Source organism: Tachyglossus aculeatus, chromosome 16 (assembly GCF_015852505.1).
Source record: "Tachyglossus aculeatus isolate mTacAcu1 chromosome 16, mTacAcu1.pri, whole genome shotgun sequence".
Lineage (NCBI taxonomy): Eukaryota > Metazoa > Chordata > Mammalia > Monotremata > Tachyglossidae > Tachyglossus > Tachyglossus aculeatus.
In genome coordinates, this window is record NC_052081.1 from 4,411,243 (window position 1) to 4,436,528 (window position 25,286).

The window sequence follows — 25,286 nt, forward strand, 5'->3', positions numbered from 1 at the left end:
GTAAGTGCTTCACAGATACCATAATTGTTAAGTGGAAGGGTACAGATGACTTCAGAGAGATTCATGGATCCCGGGTAAGCGCTTACTACAGTGCTCTGCACATAGTAAGCGCTTCACAAATACCATAATTGTTAAGTGGAAGGGTACAGATGACTTCAGAGAGATTCACAGATCCCGGGTAAGCGCTTACTACAGTGCTCTGCACATAGTAAGCGCTTCACAAATACCACAATTGTTAAGTGGAAGGGTACAGATGACTTCAGAGAGATTCATGGATCCCGGGTAAGCACTTACTACAGTGCTCTGCACATAGTAAGCGCTTCACAGATACCACAATTGTTAAGTGGAAGGGTACAGATGACTTCAGAGAGATTCACGGATCCCGGGTAAGCGCTTACTACAGTGCTCTGCACATAGTAAGTGCTTCAGAAACACCATAATTATTATTATTAAGAGGAAGGGTACAGATGACTTCAGAAAGATTCATAGACAATAATAATGATGGTATTTATTAAGCGCTTACTATGTGCAAAACACTGTTCTAAGCTCTGGGGAGGTTACAAGGTGATCAGATTGGCCCACAGGGGGCTCACAGTCTTAATCCCCATTTTACAGATGAGGGAACTGAGGCCCAGAGAAGTGAAGTGACTTGCCCAAAGTCACACAGCTGACAGCTGGCGGAGCCGGGATTTGAACCCCTGACCTCTGACTCCAAAGCCCGTGTTCTTTCCACTGAGCCACGCTGCTTCTCAGTGCTTAGTCCAGTGCTATGCACAAAGTAAGCACTCAATAAATACAACTGAAGAATAATAAGCGCTCAATAAAAACGATCGAATGAAGCGCCCACTATGTGCCAGGAGATGCACCGTGGCTCAGAGGAAAGAGCCCGAGCTTGGGAATCAGAGGTCATGGGTTCTAATTCTGACTCTGCCACTTGTCAGCTGTGTGACTTTGGGCAAGTCACTTAACTTCTCTGGGCCTCAGTTACCTCATCTGTAAAATAGGGATTAATTAAGATTATGAGCCCCCCGTGGGACAACCTGATCACCTTGTAACCTCCCCGGCGCTTAGAACAGTGCTTTGCACATAGTAAGTGCTTAATAAATGCCATTATTATTATTATTATTATTTTAGACTGTGAGCCCACTGTTGGGTAGGGACTGTCTCTATATGTTGCCAACTTGTACTTCCCAAGCGCTTCGTACAGTGCTCTGCACACAGTAAGCGCTCAATAAATACGACATTATTATTATTATCATTATTATTATTATTATTATTGTTATTTTCACTTCTCTGGGCCTCAGTGACCTCATCTGTCTAATGGAGATTTAGACCGTGAACCCTAAATGGGGCAGGGACCGTGTCCAGCCTGATTTGCTTGCTTCCACCCCAGCGCTTAGTCCAGTGCCTGGCACATAGTAAGCGCTTCAGTTCCCTCATCTGGAAAATGGGGATGTAGACTGTGGTCACCTTGTATCCCCCCTCAGTGCTTAGAACAGTGCTTGGAACATAGTAAGAGCTTAATAAATGTCATCATTATTATTATTATTATTAGAGAAGGCTCCGCAGGGCGCCACGCCTCTCTGAGGTAAATCTGGGCCGCCCCAAGATGGCGGAGGCCCCCCGGCCTTGGCGCACGTGCCTTCCCCCGCCACCCCCCCGCCGTCCCCGTGCGCGCGACCCCTCGACGCCTCCCGATTGGTGGAGCGCCCGGGGATTCCGCCGTTGCTAGGCGACGGGGCAGGCGTCGGGCCGCGTGCCGCGCGCGGAGGGCGGGGCGGGGCGGCGGGGCCTGAGGCGAAGCGCGCAGTTGAGGCCTGCGGCGGGCCGCGCCTCCTGAGGGAGGGAGAGGAGCTGGTCGCCATGCCGAACCGCCGGCCCACCCGCAACGCCTACTACTTCTTCGTGTTGGAGAAGATGCCCGAGCTGCGAAGGCAGGGCCTGGCCGTGTCCCGCGTGGTGGACGCCATCCCGCTCTGCTCCGCAGACTGGGGGGTGAGGGACGGGCCGGGCCGGGCCGGGCCGGGACCCCCGGAGGGCGGCTCAGAGGGGTCGGGGCCACTGACGCCGCCTCAGGCCCCGTGGCCTCCATCCCTGGCCCCCCGACATCCCGGCCCCCCGACATCCCAACTCCATCCATCCCACCCCCTTCCCTCCCACCTCCCTCCCTGCCCCCCTCCATCCCTGGCCTCTCCAACCCACCTCCCTCCATCCCTGGCCCCCTCCATCCCACCTTCCTTCCTCTTCCTTCCACCTTCCTCCATCCCACCTCCCTCCCTGCCCCCCTCCATCCCTGGCCCCTCCAGCCCACCTCCCTCCATCCCTGGCCCCTCCATCCCCACCTCCCTCCATCCCACCTCCCTCCCTGCCCCCCCTCCATCCCTGGCCCCTCCAGCCCACCTCCCTCCATCCCTGGCCCCTCCATCCCACATTCCTTCCTCTTCCTTCCACCTTCCTCCATCCCATCTCCCTCCCTGCCCCCCTCCATCCCTGGCCCCTCCAACCCACCTCCCTCCATCCCTGGCCCCTCCATCCCACCTTCCTTCCTCTTCCTTCCACCTTCCTCCATCCCAACCTCCTCCATCCCAATCCTGTCCATCCCCCCTCCATCCCACCTCCCTCCATCCCACCTCCCTCCATCCCAACCCACTCCATCCCACCTCCCTCCATCCCAGCCCCCTCCCATCCTTGCCCCCTTCCATCCCCGGCCCCTCCATCACATCATCATCATCAATCATATTTATTGAGCGCTTACTATGTGCAGAGCACTGTACTAAGCGCTTGGGAAGTACAAATTGGCAACATATAGAGACAGGCCCTACCCAACAGTGGGCTCACAGGCTAAAAGAGTGGGCTCACAGTCTAAAAGACTGTGTAAAACTGTAAAAGATCACAAGTCCCTCCATTCATTCATTCAGTCGTATTTATTGAGCGCTTACTGTGTGCAGAGCACTGTACTAAGCGCTTGGGAAGTACAAGTCAGCAACATTCCGAGACAGTTCCTACCCAACAACGGGCTCATCCCACCTCCACCCATAACCCCCATCCTCCTAGCAACCTCCCCTTCCTCATCATCAATCGTATTTATTGAGCGCTTACTATGTGCAGAGCACTGTACTAACGCTTCCTCAGCACCAACGCCCCCTCCCCTCCAATCCAGGGTTCCTCCATGCCCCCCTCCGCGGTCCCTGTGCCCTCTATCCCAGCCTCTGGCTTTTAGGGGAGGAATAGGATCACCTGGGAATCAAGGCTCATGTGTCTTTCCAATTTGGCCTGTTTAAACATTTTTTCCGTCTTCACCTTGGTTTTTTTTTTTTTGTTATTTTCACCTCTCCCTTTTCTCTTCACCCCTGCCCTTCGCCTCCCCTCTCCCGAAGTTGCTAACGGAGGAGGAAAGGGAGAAATACGTGGAGATGGCGCGTCAGTGGAAGGCGAATCTGGGAAAGTCCCCAGAGAAGCAGGTAATAATAACAGTAATGTGTTTTAACTGGTTACTCTGTGCCAAGCACTGGGGTAGATACAATACAATCAGATCGGAGCACAGTTCCTGCCACCCATGGGGCTCGTAATCTAACAGGAAGGGAGAACAAGTGTTTAGAGGAGAAAGCCGAGGCCCAGAGATGTTGCGACACAACCAAGATCACACAGCAGGTCAGTGGGAGAGCCGAGGTTAGAATCCAGGTCCTTCCACTCCTGGACAGATGCCGTTGCTAACTGTTTTTGAACCATAATAATAGATCCCTTCACTGAGTTCGGTGGAAGTGGAATTTTGGGCCTGGACTGTTGAAGCGTACACGGTTCTCCTCAGTTTTGAAAGTAAACAGAAACCATCTGGAATTCAGCTTCGGTGTTTTAAAAATAAAATAGTTCTAGGACAGTTTTTCTGGGGTGGTCTTGCCCCTACCCACGTTGGGGCCTTGCTATCTCTGGTGACTAGTAGCCACAGCCTCACCCCAAGGCCCTTTGCTGTGTGCCCAGTATCTTCACTTGCTGCCAGGCCACCACATCATCGCCCCCAGAAAATCTGCTTTCTGGTCACTGGACTGTGACTGCTGGCCTTCCTGTTAGGGTTTTTTTATTTCCTTTTATCCCTGGTTCTCCCAAAACGGGGTTGCAATCTTGCTAAGCCCCACATTAAGGACAACTCGCATTAAAGTAAGAACCGCCTGAATGTGCACAACCATTTCATCCGGCTTCGCGTTTTATGCCAATTGTGTGTGTTTTTGCAAGAACAGTCCCTAATTCCCTGACAGCATTCTGTCCAAAATGCCTTTTGATAACACACGTTATAGAAGAGCTGAGTCTAGTTAGGTTTGAATCTTGCAAAAGTAGCAGATAACAAGGATGTCAAACCCAGAAGATTTTGGAAAGGTGGGTGTGTGTGTGTGTATCTATACACAGGAGAGGCACGTACATATAGAAGAAAAATAAAACTTGTGCTCCTTTGGCTTAAATTTCATTATGCCACATTTCCTCCCACTTGCCCCTCCCCTCCAAGTAACAAAATTCCATTTCTAGATCTTAAGGAACTGCTAAAACACAGTGCACAAATACAGCAGTACTATGGGAGGGAGAGTGGTGGCTACATTCTAGTCCTCGAGTCCTCTAGTCTTCAGGATACTTTTTGGAAATGTTAAACTAGTTAAGAAAAATTGAGTCTCCAGGAGATTTTTGATTTTGCAAAGGCCTTTGGCTTAGTAAGGCAGGTGAGTTTGTTTGGCACATTATTCATTCATTCATTCATTCATTCAAGCATATTTGTTGAGCACTCACTGTGTGCAGAGCACTGTACTAAGCGCTTGGGAAGTACAAGTTGGCAACGTATAGAGACGGTCCCTACCCAACAGTGGGCTCACAGTCTAAAAGGGGGAGACAGAGAACAAAACCAAACATACTAACAAAATAAAATAAATAGAATAGATATATACAAGTAAAATAGAGTAATAAACATATCAACAAAATAAAATAAATAGAATATGTACAAGTAAAATAAATAGAGTATTAAATACGTAAAAACATATACATATGTATATACATATACATACATATTATACATATATATACATTATGGCAACCCTGCCAAAACACCCTGATTGGAATTGATTAAAAAATGATGTGGGACAGTTGAAGGTGTAGAGGAGAGTTTGTGCTCTTCAGGCTCTATATTTCATAAATTTATTTATATTCAATCATTTATTGAGCCCTTACTATGTGCAGAGCACTGTACTAAGTGCTTGGGAAGTACAAGTTGGCAACATATAGAGACAGTCGCTACCCAACAGCGGGCTCACAGTCTAGATTTATTTATTTATTCATATGGTCTTTATATTGTCTTAGGGGATGCCAGGATCCCACCATCAAGCCTTCCATGACTAATTCCCTACTTTCCCGGTTTTACAAATCCACCCTCAATCTCCGGCACTTGTTCACTTAGACCCATCCTGAGCACTTTTATGTATATGCTTAGTCTGTTGTTCACTCAGTTATTTTCTTTGCTTACTTTTGATCATCAGCCAGTCAGTCAGTGGTATTTATTGAGCGCATGCTGTGTGCAGAGCGTTGCCCTCAGTGCTTGTGAGAGTACAGTACACGGAATTGGTAAACAAGTTTACCAACAGAGAAGCAGCGTGGCTCAGTGGAAAGAGCCCGGTCTTTGGAGTCAGAGGTCATGGGTTCGAATCCCGGCACTGCCACTTGTCAGCTGTGTGACTTTGGGCAAGTCACTTAACTTTTCTGTGCCTCAGTTACCTCATCTGGAAAATGAGGATGAAGACTGTGAGCCCCCCGTGGGACAACCTAATCACCTTGTAACCTCCCCAGTGCTTAGAACAGTGCTTTGCACATAGTAAGCGCTTAGTAAATGCCATCATTATTATTATTATTACCCCACTAGGATGTAAGGTTGGTGAGGAGAGGGAACAAGTCACCTTCTCTGTTTTGTTTTCCCATTGGGTACTCATTAAGTACAGTGCCACTACTGAAACACAGTGGTTCTAAAGGCAGACTTAGAGTTGGTAGTAAGAATGAGGAATATAAATGGTTTAAGTTTTTTTAAATTGCTTTTTTCCAGGTTGATTCATTTAAGTGAACTACACCTCTTTTTGTGGAAAATTTTGTGTTTGCAGATTAGACTCTGTCTTATATTCTGGGTCCTAGGTATTGTTCTGTGGTTGTCAACTACCCACTGTGGCTGTCCAAGCAAGACGGTAAATGTGGAGACGTGCAGCAGTCAGTTGTATTTATTGAACGCCTACTGTGTACAGAGCACTTGGGAGAGAACAACACAGCAATTCATTCATTCATTCAATTGTATTTATTGAGCACTTACCGTGTGCAATGCACTCTACCAAGTGCTTGGGAGAGTACAATATAACAACAGACACATTTCTGCCCACAACGAGCTCACAGTCTACAGGGGGAGACAGGCGTTAATAGAAATAAATTAAATATTAAATATATTGCTGTATTTTATATAAATTATTTTTTAAAAGTATATAACAGACACATTCCCTACCCACAACAAGCTTCAGCAGCCATCGCGAATGGGTATCGATTCTTGAGCAAAAAGAGGCAAAGGTAAATCAGTAGGCTAAATAAAGAAGGGAAATTTGAGACGTTCCAATCTTTTCTGCCCTCAAGATTCACTGGATTACTCTTGAGCTGTGCATTAAGCACATTCTTGTTACCGGGAGAGAGGATGAGACAGCGGCTTATTGTAGTCTCTGACAAGATTTGGTGATTAACTGTCTTTCTCTCTTTTTTTTTTTTCCTCCCGGCCCTAGAAATGTGCTACAACATCCTCGGAGAAACCTGGGCCAGCCTATCTGCCCACACCTGCTCGGCAGAATTTGCTTCCCGATATGGACAGTCTGTCTCTGAAGACTGATGAGGGTACAGTCACCCAAAGGGAAATTGCGTTGTTGAGTTTGGATGCCCCCCGGGAACCCTAGTGTGTTAAATAAAACGCTACCTAACATATTAAAGTCCTTGGGTCGAAGGGTATGAAGAAATGCCAAGATGATCCAAGTGGCAAATAGTATTTCCCGAACTCTGCAAGTTGAGAAACTGAGGAATGAAAAGTTCGGTGACTTGCTCTGGGGTCAGCAACCTCATCAATGGTAGTTATTGAGCGCTTACTGTGTGGAGAGCATTGTACTAAGCGATTGGAAGAATACAGTGCAGCAGAGTTGGTAGACACATTCCCTGCCCACAACGAACTTACAGTCTAGACATTATACTATGCTGGCAGAGCTTGGAACAGAAATCTGACAACCAATCTGTCTAGTTCTTAAAGTACTCAAACTAGTTGTCGTTGCAGTTATCCTGTAGGCCAGTGCGAAAGAGGAAAGTGGGAGAAAATGAGACTTTGGGAGATTACGTCACAGATATTATACGTTAGAGCTGTCCAGTCCACAGTCTAGCTGTGATGGGTCGTATTTCCGAAGTCGTCATGCAGATAATGGAGTAGGAATAGTATTTATTAAGCGCTAACTGTGGGCAGAACACTGAGCTGAGCGCTGGGAGAGAATCCACAAGTGGGAATCTGAGTCCCTGTCCTCTCTTGGGCAGTGTAATTTCAAGATTTGCCTGCTGTTGCCACCGCTCATTTAGTGGATAGAGCTTGGGCCCGAGAGTCACAGGGTCATGGGTTCTATTCCCGGCTCCATCACTTGTCTGCTGTGTGGCCTTGGGCAAGTCACTTAACTTCTCTGGGCCTCAGTCACCTTATCTGTAAAAACTGGGGGTTAGGGGTGTGAGCCCAGTGTGGGACAGGGACTGTGTCCAGCCTGGTTAACGTGTATCCACTCCAGTGTTGCTTGCACATAGTAAGTGCTTAATAAGTGCCAAAATTATTGTTGCCTACCCAGTCCTCCTTCAGCTCATCCGGTTGGAGTTCCTAATACGTTGTCTCCTCTAATACCAGGAGGTGGATAAGTAGCAATATGTCGCTTGGCAATTTTAACTAAATTTTATATGGGGCATTGAAATTTCAGTCTTCACATTACGCTGTTCATCCATGTCCTCAGTAACTACTGTGTAGGGAATGATGTTATTAGGGAGGCACTTGATGGCCGAGAAAAGGAGCAAGATGTGCTCCTTTCATTCATTCAGTTGTATTTATTGAGCACTTACTGTGTGCAGAGCACTGTGCTAAGCACTTGGAAGAGGACAGCATAACAGTAAACACCATTGAGGCGTGGATAATCCAGTGGGGGAGACCAAAGCGATAAATTGACAAAGTGGTTAAGCCTGAGGGAGTAGAAGCTAGCCTTGAGCAGATGGTTAAAAGCAGCACCAAAATGTGGATTGTATATAACTTTTTATTTTTTAAGTCAAAGACCCAAAAGAGGGATTTGAGGGATGGTACAGACTTAGGAAATGATCTGATTCCAGTCCCTTGACTTGCCTATTTATTCTTTCAGATGTGCTTGAAAGAACATTTTATTTCTTGAATATATTTAGTCACGGTGAGCTGCCTCCTCACTGTACAGAGCGCTTCCTCCCGTGTGAGATTGGCTGCGTTAAATATTCCCTAAAGGAGGGAATTATGGAGCAGTTCCATAGCTTTATAAACCCTGGTAAGCCATCAGGAAGAGAAAGGTTTTGGAGGGGAAGGAGGGGAGGGAAAGGAGGGGTGTGTCGGGCTGGTTTCCAGGCATGGACCTCAGTTTCCACACCTGTTAAATGGGGATTAAGACTGTGAGCCCCACGTGGGACGTGGACCGGGTCCAACCTGATCATCTCGTATTCATTCATTCAATCGTATTTATTAAGCGCTTACTGTATGCAGAGCACCCGTATCTACCCCAGCGCTTAGTACAGTGAGTGGCACATAGTAAGCGCTTAACATACCCTAAAAAAAGCAATGGGTTTGGGAGAGGAAGTGTTTCTGGCCTAGTAATCCTGCCTATGTTTGGTTTATTCTAGGTGAGGTGCCTCGAGGCTTCCGGTTTCATTGCCAGGCGGCAAGTGAGTATGAAAGAACGGATGGGTCTTAGGGCCCAGGTGATGCTGCTGGTCATTAAAGCTGACCCTTAGTCGACTAAGGGCAGCAGATTGAGTAGTGGGAACTATGCATCAGCGGAGACAGACGTTTCAGCCTGGAAAATCTCCCAAGAATTTACTTGGGTTTCCTCACATAAGAAGCCAAACTGGGTCTGGTTTCTGCACAGCCCATTATGTCTTCCCAAACTATCAAAACTGCATCTCCCCTTGCCTCCTCACCCCTCCGTGCTCAAGTGTCCCAACGAGCCTAACCAGTGGAGGCCGCATCATGTGGGCACATGAACATCCTAAAGGAACCAGGGGGGTTCCAGCCTATGGAAACGCAGGGTAGTGAGGTGGGAGAGCGTTGCGAGGGTCGGAAGCCTGATAAAAGCAATCCTGGAGCATCAGAAACGAAGGAGAAGTTAGGGCCCCGCTCTTCCTGGGAAAAACATGCTTGGGGGATAGAGAGCAGGGGGTTAAAACTTGGCAAGACGGGAGAGGGAGGTTACAGCGGCTTATAATTTGGTCGGGGCCAAAGAAAGTGATTTTCTTAGCAACTACGATGCATTAAGATTGGCGAAACTCGCCGTCATAGTCTTTTGCCGTTCCTCGTTCCGTGGAAAGTCATTTTAATGATAAAATCCCGTTTTCAGCCCCAAGTGAAAAAGTAAAACCTTGTTAAAACCAAATTAGTTAATTCCCAACAGTGTAAAAGACAATGTTTAAATTGGGAGAAGCAGCATGGCTTAGTGGAAAGGGCACGGACTTGGGAGTCAGAGGTCGTGGGTTCTAATCCCGGCTCTCCCACTCGTTAGTTGTGTGACCTTGGGCAAGTCACTTAACTTCTCTGTACCTCAGTTGCCTCATCTGTAAAATGGGGATTAAAACTGTGAGCCCCCCGTGGGACAACCTGATTGCCTTGTATCTCCCCCAGAGCTTAGAACAGTGCTTGGCACAAAGTAAGCACTTAACAGGTACCATTAAAAAAAAAAGTAAGGGCCCTCCTCTGATTGAAGAGTATCACTCTGCTGGATTTGGGGGTTAGATGATGTCCAAATATTGCTCTGAGGGGGGACTGTCCCTAAGAGCCAGGCCCCCTTTCATTCATTCAATCGTATTTATTGAGCGCTTACTGCGTGCAGAGCACTGTACTAAGCACTGGGGGAGATACAAGGTAATCAGGTTGTCCCACGTGGGGCTCACGGTCTTAATCTCCATTTTACAGATGAGGTAATTTAGGCCCAGAGAAGTGAAGTGACTTACCCATGGTCACACAGCAGGCGTATGATGGAGTCGAGATTAGAACCCAGGACCTCTGGCTCCCAGGCCTGTGCTCTTTCCACCAGGCCAGGCTGCCACGGTCACTGCTGGCCCGTGGCAGGGAGATGGCCACCAAGCGTCTGCGGTGACCCCGGGGACGGTCCTTGCTGCTGAAAATTTGGTCACCCGAGCACTTTGTGTTCACCAGTTCAGTGGTCAGTCTGAGGTCAGTCCTCAGCCAACTAGGGAATTTGAACGCTGTGAGGTCAGTTGTGTCTATACTACGACACAACGGAGGAGCAACGTGGCTCAGTGGAAAGAGCCCGGGCTTTGGAGTCAGAGGTCATGGGTTCAAATCCCGGCTCTGCCGACTGTCAGCCGTGTGACTTAGGGCAAGTCACTTCACTTCTCTGGGCCTCAGTCACCTCATCTGTAAAATGGGGATTAAAACTGTGAGTCCCCTGTGGGACAACCTGATCACCGTGTAACCTCCCCAGCGCTTAGAACAGTGCTTTGCACATAGTGAGCACTCAACAAACACCATTATTATTATTATTATAAGACCCTTTGATGCAATAAAATAGGCCTTGATTTGGCAGCCTTATCTCACTTTTAAGTAGCTCTGACAGATGCTCATTTGACCCACCGTTCCCCATCCAACACGGTGGCGGCCTGGTGGTCCGGACGGGGCTGAGGTAGCCGTGAGGTCCCAAGGCCCCCTGGGGGGATCCCTTCTGGGTCAAGGGGGTCCTCAGCCTGGGGAGTCACCAAGGATCGGGGCCGCGGAACAGGTGAAACAGGAGGGTTTACCCGGCCCACCGTAGATTGGAATAGCTGTGGCCCAGAGCGGGTCCCTCGGGGGCCGGACCTGGTAACCCAAAACTGCCCCCGGGTGAACCGCCAGCCCGCGGCTTCTAGCAGTGCAGTGGTGTCGTGCCCTGTGACCCATCCGTCAATGCTCACCCCTTTGAGCGTGTACGTAAATCTCCCCACAGCACTAAGGTCCAGAGCCGTAATTTATTGTAATGCCTGTCTCCCCCCGGACCGTATGCTCGCTGGGGGCAGGGAATGTGTCTGTCGTATTGTTGTGTTGTCCTCTCCAAGCTCTTGGTACAGTGCCCTGCACACAGTGAGCGCTCAATAAATACGACTGACTGACTCTTCCAAGCGCTTGGTACGGTACTCTGCACACAGTTGGTGCTCAATAAATACAATTTGATCAATTAATCCAGTCGGCAAAAGACAGAGGAAAGGGAGATCAGAGGTTATCAAAGAGTCGGGGAAGGGAGTCATGAATTATTCAATCAATCAATTGATCGATCTGGGGAGGAGTTCGGTCAGATCAGCTCCTGGCCTTCAGAGTGAAATGACCAAAAACATGTCTCTTCTAAATTGGTTAGAACAATCACTATCCAGTCTATTCAACCTCTATTTTTTAGTTCCTTTTTATTGTGAAAATAACCCTACGTCTTATTGAAGAAGAAGCAGCACTTACAGAGAAGCAGCGTGGCTCAGTGGAAAGAGCCCGGGCTTGGGAGTCAGAGGTCATGGGTTCTTATCCTGCCTCTGCCACTTGTCTGCTGTGTGACTTTGGGCAAGTCACTTAACTGCTCTGTACCTCAGTTACCTCATCTGTAAAATGGGGATGAAGACTGTGAGCCCCACTTGGGACAACCTGATTACCTTGTATCTACCCCAGTGCTTAGAACAGTGCTTTGCACTTAGTAAGTGCTTAAAAAATACCAACATTATTATTATTATTACTGCAAAGGGGGAAACAAAGACTCCAGTTCTTTGAATTAGAATTTAAGCAAATTGCTTCACTGTCTTAAAAATTAAACGGCAATTAAGACTTTCTTATTTGAAAAGATTGAAAATCTCCAGAATATGCCATGGAGGGCACATGTTATTAAAAACTGTCAATTTGTGTTGTCACACTGGGGAAACACACCACCCAAGTAGGTGAAGGGAATGAACTCGAATATCGTCGGTCTTCATGGCAACCGAAATCCTGTCCAATCCAGCATCCCTCCCCCCAACCCCCGTCTGATTAGCAGAAGAAGTTTCAGATATTTCTAGCGCGTTGGGCAAATTAGCATTTGGAAGAGCGGTAAAAGACTTGTACTTGAGTAGTTAGTTGAATTACTTTACTTCTGGGAAGGCCTGCCAAGCGCTGCGAGAACGCCATCTGACCTACCTCCGCGTTTTGGAACGTGTGTGCTTCCTAGAAATACCCTCGAGGTACGTCACTCCAGCACTCTCGCAGCGCGGAGCCTGCAACCAAATCTTTCTGTGGCGCTGCCAGCTAAGAAACGGAAGCCTATGGCTTTTCTGTAGGCTTGGTGTCCTGCTGGATTTACAGCTGAAATGAAAAGCCCAGGAGGAGGTTTTCCTAGCAGTTATAAAGCACCTCTTTCTCACAGGCTAGCTCCCAAGGACAGAAGTCGCATAATTCAATCAATCAGTGGCGTTTATTGAGCGCTAACTGGACAGAGCACTGTACTAAGTGCTTGGGAGAGTCCAATACATCAGAGTTGGTAGACTCATTGGTAAAAAGTGAATTGTGTAGCTGGGACATTACCTCCATTTCATTCAGTCCTATTTATTGAGCGCTTACCGTGTGCAGAGCAGTACTAAGTACTTGGGAGAGTTCAATATAACAATAAACAGGCATATTCCCTGCCCACAATGAGTTTACAGCCTAGAGGGGGAGAAGATTCAAAAAGAGTCTCCATTTCAAACTACTTTGTCAGGGTCATGGCCATTATGTTTACCACTAATGGTGGTTATAACTTTGTATTTTCAACGGTCATTTGTGAGAAAGGGATAGCCTTTTTTGAAAGTGCTTTGGAATTTCTCAGGTGCATATGTTAATGGAGACCCTAACTGGTTGTTTGAGGAGAAGGCTGTTAGAAATTTTTCAGAATTAGAGGTGGTACGGAGGGATTGGAACTATGATTTGAAAAAGTCAGTTTGGGGCATTCTGGAAAGGGGTGGAGAGTTTTGGAGGAGACGCATTATCTGTGAATTCAATCACTGGTATTTTTTTTTCCTGACCTCGTAAATATCTGCAAAAAACGTCGAAGAGGCTGTTCAACCAATCAATCAATCGTATTTATTGAGTGCTTACTGTTTGCAGAGCACTGTACTAAGCGCTTGGAAAGTACAAGTTGGCAACATATAGAGACAGTCCCTACCCAACAGTGGGCTCACAGTCTAAAAATGTTCGTGCAATAGCCAAACCTAAAACGGAACACCAAAATGAAATGCTTGCTCTTTCAGTATGACTGAGATTCTTTCCCGTTGTCTCTTTCTTCCCACAAGGTGATACTACTCATAAGATTCCCATTTCTAACTTTCATATGCCTGGAGGTGACTTCAAAACTGTGCTACGCAACCTGTATGAATTTATTCACCCAAATGAAGGCGACTGGCCGCTTATATATTGCAAGGTAAACCTAAGCAGTTACAAAACGGTTTTCTGGAAAACAAACGAAAAACACTACACCCATAAAAACAATCGTTCAGTGGTATTTATTGATGTGTGCAGAGCACCATGCTAAGAACTTGGGAGAGGACAATAGAACAGAGTTGGTAGGCAATGTTCCCTGCCCATAAGGAGCTTACAGTCTAGAGAGGTAGAGTCAGACATTAAAATAAGAATATCTACATAAGGGCTCTGGGGCTGAAGGTGGGGTGAATATCAAGTGCAGGCTACGGATCCAAGGGCCAGGGAGTAGGGAAAATGAGGGTTTAGTCACGGAAGGCCGCTTGGAGGAGAAGCAATTTCTGGGAAAAGCCCAGAAAAGTGAAAATTACTTGCCCACGGTCACACAGCGGACAAGTGGGAGAGCCGGGATTAGAACCCAGTTCCTTCTGACTCCCAGTCCTGTGCTCCGCAGACCTTCATCTATATAGAATTTGGAGACCTGAAAAAGGAGGCATGTCTGCTGAAATGGAGCGCTAACCCAACAACTCCAATTTTTAATTTCTACCGGCCATTCGCTTTACGAATCCTGAAAGACCATCTCTCAGATCTTGAGGTTCTTCAGATCATGAGCAGGAGGACCGTCAGAGAAAGAGGGCAGCCAATGCCCAGGAGCGAAATTAACCTCTCTCTCTTCCCCCTCCTACAGTCTGACGATTGGTTTCGAGTCAACTGGTGTCTGAAGCGTATGAGAAAGGAAGCAGGTGAGACATCCTAACAATCCCGTCAGTCTTGCGGTTGCTTCCTGCGGCTCCTGCGGGTGATGGTGGGTTTTTGGAGTCCGCCCCACCCGTGATTGCTTGCTCTTTTCCCACCGTAGAATCCACACCCCCACTAGAGCTTCTTCTCGTTGAGGATTTGGTACTGATGATGTATCAGAAAAAGCTTCAGAAGGAAGCCTCCAAGACCTGGGTGCAGAATCTTCTGGAGGTGTCCCTGTGGGATTATTCCAGCAACACGAGGTACTGTCGCAGCTTTCCCGCCCCGTCTTGCCTGCTGGGGTAGATAGGGTCGGTGTCTCTGCTCATCCTGTCACTCGTCATCCTATCCGTCCCTGTAATAAGTCCCCGTAGGAAGTGACAGCATTTCTTGAGCTGACTAAAATTTTCTACTGGGCTCAGAGGGGAAAATTGCGATAGCCCAGCTGCAACAGGAAGAGAGGAAAGGTCCGCCAACACGGTGAAATTCCAATTTTTGTGGGAGGACAAAAGTTTAAGACAGTACCTTCTCAGTGGTTTAGGAGTTACTCCCGATTTTGCTTCTCCATCGACACGTTAAATGGTGTGACGGTTTAGGGAATTCAAACACTTCAGGTATAATGATAATAATAATGATGGTATTTGTTAAGGGCTTGCTGTGGGTCAAGCACTGTCTAAAGTGCTGGGGTTGATACAGGAGAATCATGTCAGATACAATCCCTGCCCCACAGGGGACTCACAGTCTAAGGAGGAGGAAGAATATGTATGGAATACCCATTTTTCATTTGAGGAAACCTGCACCGAGACGTGAAGTAAATTGCCCAAGGTCACCCAGCACGGGAGTGGCAGAGCCAGGATTAGAATCCAGGTCCTCTGACTCCCAGGCCCGAAATATTTTCATTTTTCACAATATTTTCACAATGTGTGGCCTACTCATAAGGTGATACTACTCATAAGATTCCCATTTCTAACTTAGAAAAACAATGGTCATAAGCTTTGAACACCCTGGGATCTGCCAAATAGTGCCATATGTCCACGGGTCAGTGGAGTTGTGTAAAATAGCTTCTACCCTTGTGTTTTTAAAAATACAAAACAAATTTAGGCCACAAGAGGAAACAGGAACAAATGGTCCTTGGAATTAGTGTATACATTACTATCTTAGGAGGGCAGTTAGACAATAGAAAACATTATACAAGTTCTTGGTTTCAAGTTGTAGATAAGAAATAGTCAGGCTTCACCTTTGGAGAGTTATCAGAATCCTCTGCATTTGCTTTTGATTTCAAAATATTTGGAAATTGAGTTTCTGCAGTGATGTATTAGCCTGGTTCTAAAATGTGCAGATTGGATCAACTCCAAGTTCTAAACTTGGCCTTCCTGTTAGGGTCAGTGAATCAGTGTCATTTATTGAGCACTTACTGTATGCAGAGCACTGTACTAAGCACTTGGGAGAGTACAATATAACGGAGTTGGTAGACTCGTTCCCTGTTCACAAGAGCCTGAAGTCTAGAGATTTGGGTTTCATCATTCCTCATCGAACAGATGCGCCGCACTACAGTTAAGTTCAACTCGCTTATCTTTCGTTGAATTTTGAATCCACCCAGGCAAATCGGCACACTTGAAGAAAGTAGTTCAGTCAATTGGTCCCTTAATCAAGATTTTCTCCCAAAGTTATGCTGCCAAGCTGTGTTTTAACACTTGACGTTGTTTGTGTTTTGATTAGCCACCTACCTCTTTTCCTTTTGAAACAACCTTTGCCTACAAATAAAATGAAGGTTTTTTATTTTGGTTTTTACAATGTAGGATAAATCCCACCTAAACCCGGGGTCATATGGTCTCCTGGCATAGCAGCAAAAATATGCAAAGAGAAGATAAGCCAATGAGTGTGTAAAAGCTTAAATTATCCGGTCAAAACAAATATTTTGGCACCAAAAATCTTGCTTGTGGTAGCCCAGTCATAAAGCTATCTGAGCTCCCCAAATCTCTCCTTTCTCCTTTTCCCTTATCCCTTCTTTTCGTCTAAACTCTTGGGCCCACTCTTCTTCCCTTTCCAACTGGCATCTTCAACTGCTCACTCCTCCCCCCTCAAATTACGGATCACAGCTCTCCTTATTGTCAAAACCGTTCTGAAATCACACTTCCCCCAGGAGGCCATCCCTGGTTAATTTTGAATCTCACCTGTTTTTATCCCTCTGCTGTCTGTTCGGCACTTCTGTGCCACCTGTAGCGTTTTTGAACATAGTTTGAACTCCCTGTTTCTTAAGCATAAACTCACATTTTTAATCACTTTTTATTCTCTTTTCTTAATTCTTTTGTACTCTCCCAGCGTCTTGCGTTAGTGCTCTGCACACACTCAATAAATACCACTGTCTCCAGTTTCAGAGATGTTCTAAAATACAAGATATTTCATTTACAGGTGTAAGTGGCATGAAGAAAACGATATCCTGTTCTGTGCTCTAGCAGTTTGCAAGAAGACTGCGTAAGTTTGAAGGGAAGAGGAAATAACATATGTACGGATAGCACAGAGTTTTCTAGCTATATTGTTCATATGTATCTTTCACTGGATTCATACATTTTTTCCCCACGATCCTTTATTTTTAATGGTATTTAAGCACATATTATGTGTCAGGCACTAACACTGACACATCCTAAACACTAAATAATCCTTTATTTTTAATGGTATTTAAGCACATATTATGTGTCAGGTACTAAGCACTGGAGTAGATAAGAGCTAATCAAGTCAGACTCAACCCATGCCCCATGTGGGGCCTCATAGTCTTAATCCCCATTTTAAAGATTAACTGAGATAAAAGATTAACTGAGACCCAGAGAAGTGAAGTGATTTGCCCAAGGTCCTCCAGCAGACAAGTGGAGGAGTCAGGATTAGAACACAGGGCTTTCTTACCCCCAGGCCCGAGCTGTATCCACTAGGCCATGCTGTTTTCTGATTTCATTTTTTTAGACGTTTATTTTGGCATTTTCCTGTTTTTGCTCTGATTTTTCAATACCCTCCTGGTGTGGGTTTATATTTTACAGAAACATTGTTCTGGGTGGGATTCAAATCCTTCCAGGCACTTCTTTAATTTGTGGAGGCCCCTAGTATCTAAACGTTCTTCCTTAAGCCTCTTTGACTTTTTCTTCCTGGGCAAAAATGGAGCAAAGCCAGTTCTGACTGGTTTCTGCGATATATTCTTCTAATTAGGTAAATCGTAATGATAATTATGGTATTTGCTGTGCACTTACTAGGTATCAAGCACTGTACTAAGTGCTGGGGTACATACAGATTAATCACGTCAGACATAGTCCCTTGTCTCACGGGCTCACAGTCTACATACGGGGAAGGACAGGTATTGAATCCCCGTTTTAAAGTGGAGAAAACAGAGGCACAGAGAAGTGAAGTAACTTGCCCAAGGTCCCACAGAGTCAGGATTAGAACCCAGGCCTGAAATATTTTCACTAGGTCATGCTGTACCTAGAAAGAACATTATATTTGCCTCAGCATAATAGTGTGTGTTTAATCTTTTCACTGTCTTGGAAACCAGAGGCTGGCCACCTGAATTCCGTTGTCTCTAAGTGGCGGTCAGCTCAGGGGGGAAAAAAACATGTGTTTTTGGTTTGGTTTTTTTTTTTTCCCTTTGGTTTCAGTTTGCTCCTTTTCTTGAGGATTTTCCCCGAAGACTCTCCATCCTCCCATCCTCCCCCTCTGACGGCAGCTCGGTCCAGGATACCTCGAGTCTGCGAGGCCTAGTGGAGAAAGCACGGGTTTGGGAGTCGGAAGACCTGGGTTCTAATCCCGGCTCTGCCCCCTTGCCTGCTGCGAGATCTTGGAAAAGTCACTTCACTTCTCCAGGCCTCAGTTTTCTCAATTGCAAGATGGGGATTCAGTAACTGTTCTCCCTCCTACTTAGACCATGAGCCCCTTGTGAGAGAGGGTCTTTATCAACCCTGATTAACTTGTATCCATTCATTCAGTCATGTTTATTGAGCGCCTGCTGTGTGCAGAGCACTGTACTAAGCACTTCGGAAGTACAGTTGGCAACATACAGAGACGGTACTTAACAACGGGCTCACAGTATCTACCCCAGCGCTTAGAGCAGTGCTTGACTTACAGTAGCGATTATTAAATTCCCTAGTAAATACCATAATAATTATATTCCAAATTTTAGGGCAGAAAGCAGACTTTCTCCCACCTGAGCCAGCTCCCATATGGCCAATGAAGTGCAGGTTGCCATCTCTGGGCGACGACTTGTCGGAGCCCCTAATGGAAGAGAAAAATCTGTTAGCAATTTACAGGGTTTAGGTAGAGGTTGCAGAAAATATGCTAGGGACGGTAACCTCCCTGCCCTGCAGAGCCACAGAAGGCAGGAGCAGCACGGGCCTGGGAATCAGAAGGTCATGGGTTCTAATCCCGGCTCCACCACTTGTCTGCTGTATGACCTAGGGCAAGTCATTTCACATCCTTGAGCCTTAGTTCCTTCATCTGACAAAGGGGGATTGAGACTGTCAGCCCCACGTGGGACGGGGACTGTGTCCAACCCTATTTCTTCTATCCACCCCAGTTCTCGGTTCAGTGCTTGGCACATAGTAAGTGATTAACAAATACCACAAATATTATCACTCATTCATTCATATTTACTGCGTTTACTGTATGCAGAGCACTGCACTAAGTGCTTGGGAGAGTAAAATATAACAATAAGCAGGCACGTTCCCTTTCCACAGTGAGCTTACAGTCTAGAGGGGGAGACAGTGATAGAAACAAATGAATGAATAAATAAATAGATTGCAGGTGTGGGCATAATTACAGGTATGAGGGAGGTCCCGGTCGAAGTAATCTTGTATCGGGTCTCTGGCCGTCCCCAGGTACTGCATCAGCAACTCTCTGGCCACGCTGTTCGGCATCACCCTGACCCACGCTCACGTGCCGCTCCAGGATTACGAGCCGAGCGGGTACCTCAATCCCAAGATGGTGGTGCTGGATGCCAGACGTTTCCAGGTGAGCCCGTGGCGGGATGCCGTGGCCCGGGGGTCTGGCATTCTCCGGGACCTCTTGCTGCTGAGCGCAGCTGAGGTGGCAGGGAGGCAGAGATCCAGTATTCATCCATTCAGCCGTATTTGTTGATCGCTTACCGTGCGCAGATCACTTTACTAAGCATCTGGGAGAGGACAGTCGAACAGTATAACAGACACGGTCTCGATCTTTCCATCCATCCATCAGTGGGATTTATTTGCTGCGAGTAGAGCACCGTAGGAAGCACTCGGGCGGGGACAGCGCAACAGAATTAGCAGGCCCTTCCTCTGCCCGTAGCGAGCCGACAGTCTAGAGGATCCACGGGAGGGAGAGAGTGACCGGGTGTCACTGGATTCATGGGGGTAGCTCCGGAATCGCTCAACGAAAATCCCCGCTGGCCTCCGCGCGGAAGATTGGCCTCCTCTCCCCTTTCGGTCTGAATTTGGCCACCCGAAGGGGAGGACGGACCAGTAGCCTGGGTTCCCCGGGCCTCAGGCCTCCTGCCGGCTTCCGTGTGTCGCTGGCTGAGCAAGCAGCCAAGGGGGAGACGGACCTCTAAGGAGGGACCCGAGGAGGAATGTGTGGCATAGGGAGGTCCTCCCGGGAAGAAGCGATGGCCTCCCCAAGGCATTTCCTTAAGCCGAGAGCCCTCCACCCCGAAACAGCAAGGCGGTGCTGAATTTGTATCCCTTCTCTTTATAGAAACAGGGAACCAAGAGTCCCAATTTTCACAATTCTGCCCGGGAACAGACTGTGCCCACTTCCACTGGTAAGTCACGCCGCCTTCAATTACAAAAGAATCCGCTGTTTCTATCGGTTCTCACCCCACGTAGACCCCTAGGTCTTTCCGATCCTGGCTGTGCCACATACCTGCTGTGTGACCCTGGGCAAATCACTTCTCTGCGCCTGAATTCCCTCGTCTCCCTCTTACATAAACTGTGAGCCCCATGTGGGATCTGATCATCTTGAATCTTCCCCAGTGCTTAGTACAGGGCTTGGCACATAGACACTTAACAAATACTACAGTTATTATTATCCCGGGGTCTAGGAGTCAGAGGACCTGGATTCTAATCACGGCTCCACATTTGTCTGATCTGTGAACTCGGCCAAGTCACTGCTCATCTCTGTGCCTCAGTTTCCCTCACCTGTAAGATGGGGATCCAGTCCTCCCTTTTTTCTAATGGCATTTATGAAGCGCTTACTATGTGCAAAGCACTGTTCTAAGCACTGGGGAGGTTACAAGGTGGTGAGGTTGTCCCACTGGGGGCTCACAATCTTCATCCCCGTTTTACAGATGAGGTAACTGAGGCACAGAGAAGTTAAGTGACTTGCCCAAAGTGACACAGCTGACAGTTGGCGGAGCCGGGATTTGAACCCATGACCTCCGACTCCAAAGCCCGTGCTCTTTCCACTGAGCCCCGCTGCGTCCCTCCTCCTTGAGACTGAGCCCCCTGAGGGACAAAGACTGTGTCCAACCTGATTAACTTGTGTCTACTCCAGCGCTTAAGAAAGTTCTTGTCACAGAACAAATACCATAATAATAGTAATCCCAAGCGCTCTCACAGAGTAAGCGCTCTAACAAATACCGGCCTCACCCATGATAGCCATCAGCTGGCCACCTTCCTGAAGGGCAGTTCCTCAATGCCATTTCCCGTCGATGGCTCCTCTTGGCCTGTACGGTCCCTCTGGGTATCCGGTGCCTTCTCTTTTCTTCCCAGAGCCCTGACCCGCTGTCAATCAATCTAACTGTGGTACTTATTGAGTGCTTACTTTGTGCCAAACACTACAGTGAGCCCTTGGGAGACCAGCAGGCCGGGGTTCTAACCCTGACTCCGCCAGCTAACTGCTGTGTGACCTTGGACAAGTCACTTCCCTTCTCTGGGGCTGGGATTCAGTCCCCGTCCTCCCTCCCAATTAGACTGAGCCCCATGTGGGATCCTGTCTATGAGCATAGAGGTAGACCTAAGCCCTGCTCTCGAGGAGCTGACGCTTGGGAGAGGACAGTATAATCGAGTTGGTAGAGAAGATCCCTGCCCTCAAGAAGCTTCCAGTCTAGTATGGGACAATCTGTGTAGCGATTGGCACCCTCCACCAACCTCCCCTCTCCGGCCATCCCTGGGAGGGAGGAAGGGAGGGAGAGTCCAGCCAGTCAATCCAGCAGTCAATCCATCACAGCACTTACTGTCTGCGGAGCATTGTACTAAGCGTTTGGGAGAGTCCAGTATAACAGATTTGGTAGACACACTCCCTGCCCACCATGAGCTTACAGTCCAGTCACCGTGGGGCTGTCTGGATTAAACATGGATTCCACCGGGAGCCAGGAGTCTGGTTTCGGTCTCCTGACCTCTCCCAGACATCCTCTCACCTTTCCCTCTTCACTTTATGTAGAATTCCTCAAAATAGGAGTGATTTTTTCTCCTCCTCCCCTCAGTGGATCCGGGCCAAGTTACCCCTGCAGAACTCATGAGCCTTATGGGGTGGGTGGAGCTGGGAAGGGAGAACCCTGCTTCCGGGGGAGGGGGGAGGTTTAAAAATTGGGCAGTAGGGGTGGAGGTGGGGAGCGGAAGACCAGGAAAGACCCCCACCCTACCCTCCCTGAGCCGGACCGACCCAAGAGAGGCAGACCGCACAGTTCCACCCAGCGCCCAGATTACTCAAGTAGATGAGCCAGCGGCCTCTGACGATTTTTCACCAACCCACCCCAACCGTTCGGTCGAGGCCCTCGCTTCTGGTGTAACGTTAGGTCCCAAAACCTCACGTCTAACAGTCCAAAAAGAGTCCGAAGGTCTCTGAAGCTTGTAGGAGGGGAAACAGGAGGCATCCTCGGTCCAACGAGACCGGTTGGCCGATCGAGGCGCCCGCTCGGGGCAAGATTGTAACCGTTTCTGCCGTTCGTGTCAGCCTTCCCAGGGGACGCTCTGTTGGCGGCGAAACCGAAGAGCAAGCTGGGCCGAGGGAGAGGACGGGGCGTCACTCGCCTGATGGAAAGCAGGCCCGGCTTCTCGCTGACCAGCTTCTCCAAGCCCTCTGGCGACCAGGCCTCCTCACTCTCCAGGAAGGCAGACCAAGGCGAGCAGCCCCCGTCACCACATTCCGAGCGGACCGGCCTCGGGACCCCCGGCCTCCCCGCCGCCACCGGGAAAACCGTTTAATTGAGGAGGAAATCCTGTTTCAAAGACGAGGGTGTTGTGGGGAGTTCCCTCAAGAACTTAAAAGTGGCATTTTGTCGGGGGGGGGGGGGGTGTTTTTTCAAGGAGTCGGTTTCTCATCCTGGCTGAAGGACGGGAGTCGGGAGAGGAATAAAGAAATCGGAGAAGGCTCCCAAAAAGATGTGATCTTTCAAGGGACTGCATGATGAGAGCTCTGTTAGGTGACTTCCTAGAGCAATAAAATAGGTGGTCCATTTCTATAGCATGGGCTGGTCTGGGGGGAGTGAGGGTCTGCCACTTCCTCCCCCGCCCCTTCCCATCTGCCCCAAAGGCTGGGCATCCTTTTGGCACTGCCAGGGGCTAATCAGTCAATCAGTTGTATTTACCGAGCACATACCCTGTGCAGAGCACTATGCTGACCGGTTGGGAGAGTGCAGTATTAACGGAGTTGGTAAACACATGCCCTTCCCACAACGAGCTGACAGTCTAGATGGGGAGACAGACGTTAATATAAATAGATGTAATATGCAGATACGTAGGTAAGTGCCGTGGGGCTGAGGGAGGGGTGAATAAAGGGGGCAAATCCAAGCGCAAGGGTGGCGTAGAAGGGAATGAGGAAGGCTTAGTCAGGGAAGGCTTCTTGGAGATGTACCTTTTAATAAGGCTCTGAAGGTGGGGAGAGCGATGGTCCTTCGGATAAGAAGAGGGAGGGCATTCCAGGCCAGAGGCAGGATGTGGGTAAGACGTTGGTGGTGAGATAGAGACTGAGGGGTATAGTGAGAAGGTTAACATCGGGGTTACGGGAAATTACCACCACCGGACTGCAGAGATGGTACAGAGTACTAGCCCTTAAAGGTACTTAACTGGTTTGGGCAGTTGGGCATTAATGGAAGAGAACATTTGGCTCATTCCCCCCCCCCCCCCAAAAAAAAAAAGTTTTACAAATTGACAGTGTAAAAATCATCATAAGTTCCTTCCACAGCGGACTACCTGATGAATTACAGGTCTTAGTCTTAATGTGATCCGCAATATGATTTTCACGTATTTCAGTCAGAAATCCAGTAGAACGCTAAGGGTCACCAACTGAATTTGCCATCAATATTTAGATTATAAATTGGTCTAGACTTTTTAGATCCCGGTCCTAAGTGCTTGTGAGAGCACAATACGACAATATGCAGACACATTCCCTGCCCACAACGAGCTTATAGTCTAGAGGGGGAGACCGACATTAATAGAAATCAATAAATGACAGATATGGAAATAAGTGCTGTGGGGCTGGGAGAGGAGAAGAATAAAGGGAATAAGGCAGGGTGACGTGGAAGAGAGTTGGGAGAGGTGGCAGAGCCGGGATGAGTATCCAGGTTCTCTGATCAAGGCCTGTGCTCTTTGCCGCGCTGCTCGTTTCTCCCGTTGGCCCCAGGGCATCCTTCCTCACCCCGGGCCGCATCGTTTCTCACAGCATTGGGCACAGCCGTGGCCGGTCCTTGGCGGCCAGCCTGTCTGCCTCTCCCTCCGGCAGCCCACCTGCTTTAGCCACAGGGGAAGTCGGTCCTGCCGCTAAGATCAGTCTAGAGGCTTGGGAGGGCTTCCACCCCACCATCCCGTCCCGCTCGACGCCCCACGGGCCTTCGGGGTGACTGGGATCAGGGTCACCCGTGCAGGAAGGGGCGGTGGCCCCGTTTGGACCCGCTGCGGCCGGCTGGCTGCATGCCCAGGGTTGAGCGGGAGCGTCCCGCTGGGCGGCGGAAAGGGCTCAAGGCTCCCGCAGGAAGTTTGGCTCCGAACGTGGCGGTGTTGTGGTTTGGGCCCCAAACACAATGGAGAGCAGGCGGAGGAAAAGCACCACCTTTCCCGGAGTGAAGGAAGGCCTGCGCTCGGCCGATAACCCAAAAGGATTGTCCCTAAGAAGGGGAAAATCCCGCAGGGGGAAAGGGAGGAAGATTTGTTCAAACGTGTGTCTTTGTTCCTACTCATCGGCGTAGGCTTTCCAACACTTTGCCATCGACCCTACATAGAACCTCCCTAAAAAACAGGCCACCTCCCGTGCCGGAGTGGGATGAGACGGACATCCTTTCCCTGCCTCACCGGACCCACTCCCATCCCCACGAGCAGCTGCGGCCGGAATCGTCTCTAGGATGTGAGAGAGAACCGCCCGCTGGCACGATGTTTGGGGGACAAACAAGAAATCCAAAAGGGCGTCTCCCGGCTTGATGATGGCCGCATGTGGGAGAAAAGGGAAAAAAAAACCATGTGATCCGTCCGGGTGTCTGGATCTCTGCAACCGAATTCCGGGAGAGGAGGTCGGGGGGGGGTCTTCGGACATCCCCTCTGACCCCACGTGCCTAGAGGACGTGAGGCTCGAGCTGGCTGAGAGTAGAGGATACCTGGGTTCTAATCCCAGCTGCCACTCACCTGCCGTGTGACCTTGGGTGAGTCATTTCATCTTTCTGAGTCTCAGTTTCCTCAGCTGTAAAATCAGTCAATCAATGATATTTACTGAGCACTTACCATGTACTCCCCCCTTCTTAGGCATTTCTGATCGGATTAGCTTGGATCTACGTGGTGCTTGGCACATGGTAAGCTCCTAATGAATAGCATTGTTATTACGATTCCCCCACGTGTGGGAATACGAGAAGCCGCGCGGCTCAATGGATAGAGCACGGGCTTGGGAGTCAGAGGTCATGGGTTCGAATCCCCAC

The 25,286-nt window shown here is 48.6% G+C and overlaps 1 protein-coding gene across 1 annotated transcript; it reads left to right on the forward strand.

Moving 5' to 3' along the window:
* Positions 1-1,863: 1,863 nt before the first annotated feature.
* On the forward strand, positions 1,864-22,766 carry MAEL (maelstrom spermatogenic transposon silencer). The gene is made up of 12 exons (XM_038758067.1): positions 1,864-1,995; positions 3,378-3,461; positions 6,783-6,891; positions 8,424-8,579; positions 8,929-8,970; positions 13,573-13,700; positions 14,385-14,439; positions 14,556-14,697; positions 16,847-16,909; positions 19,291-19,423; positions 20,141-20,207; positions 22,340-22,766. Exons 1-12 carry the CDS (start codon positions 1,864-1,866, stop codon positions 22,588-22,590), a joined length of 1,362 nt encoding a protein of 453 aa, XP_038613995.1. The 3' UTR covers positions 22,591-22,766.
* The last annotated feature ends 2,520 nt before the right edge of the window (positions 22,767-25,286 follow it).

What these genes read in the sequence shown, in the direction of transcription:
- MAEL (XM_038758067.1), top strand. Translation starts at nt 1,864, where the DNA reads ATGCCGAACCGCCGGCCCACCCGCAACGCCTACTACTTCTTCGTGTTG. An exon ending in CCATAGCTTTATAAACCCTG is followed by an intron (nt 8,580 to 8,928) that starts GTAAGCCATCAG and finishes GGTTTATTCTAG; the next exon opens with GTGAGGTGCCTCGAGGCTTC. An exon ending in GCAGTTTGCAAGAAGACTGC is followed by an intron (nt 16,910 to 19,290) that starts GTAAGTTTGAAG and finishes GGCCGTCCCCAG; the next exon opens with GTACTGCATCAGCAACTCTC.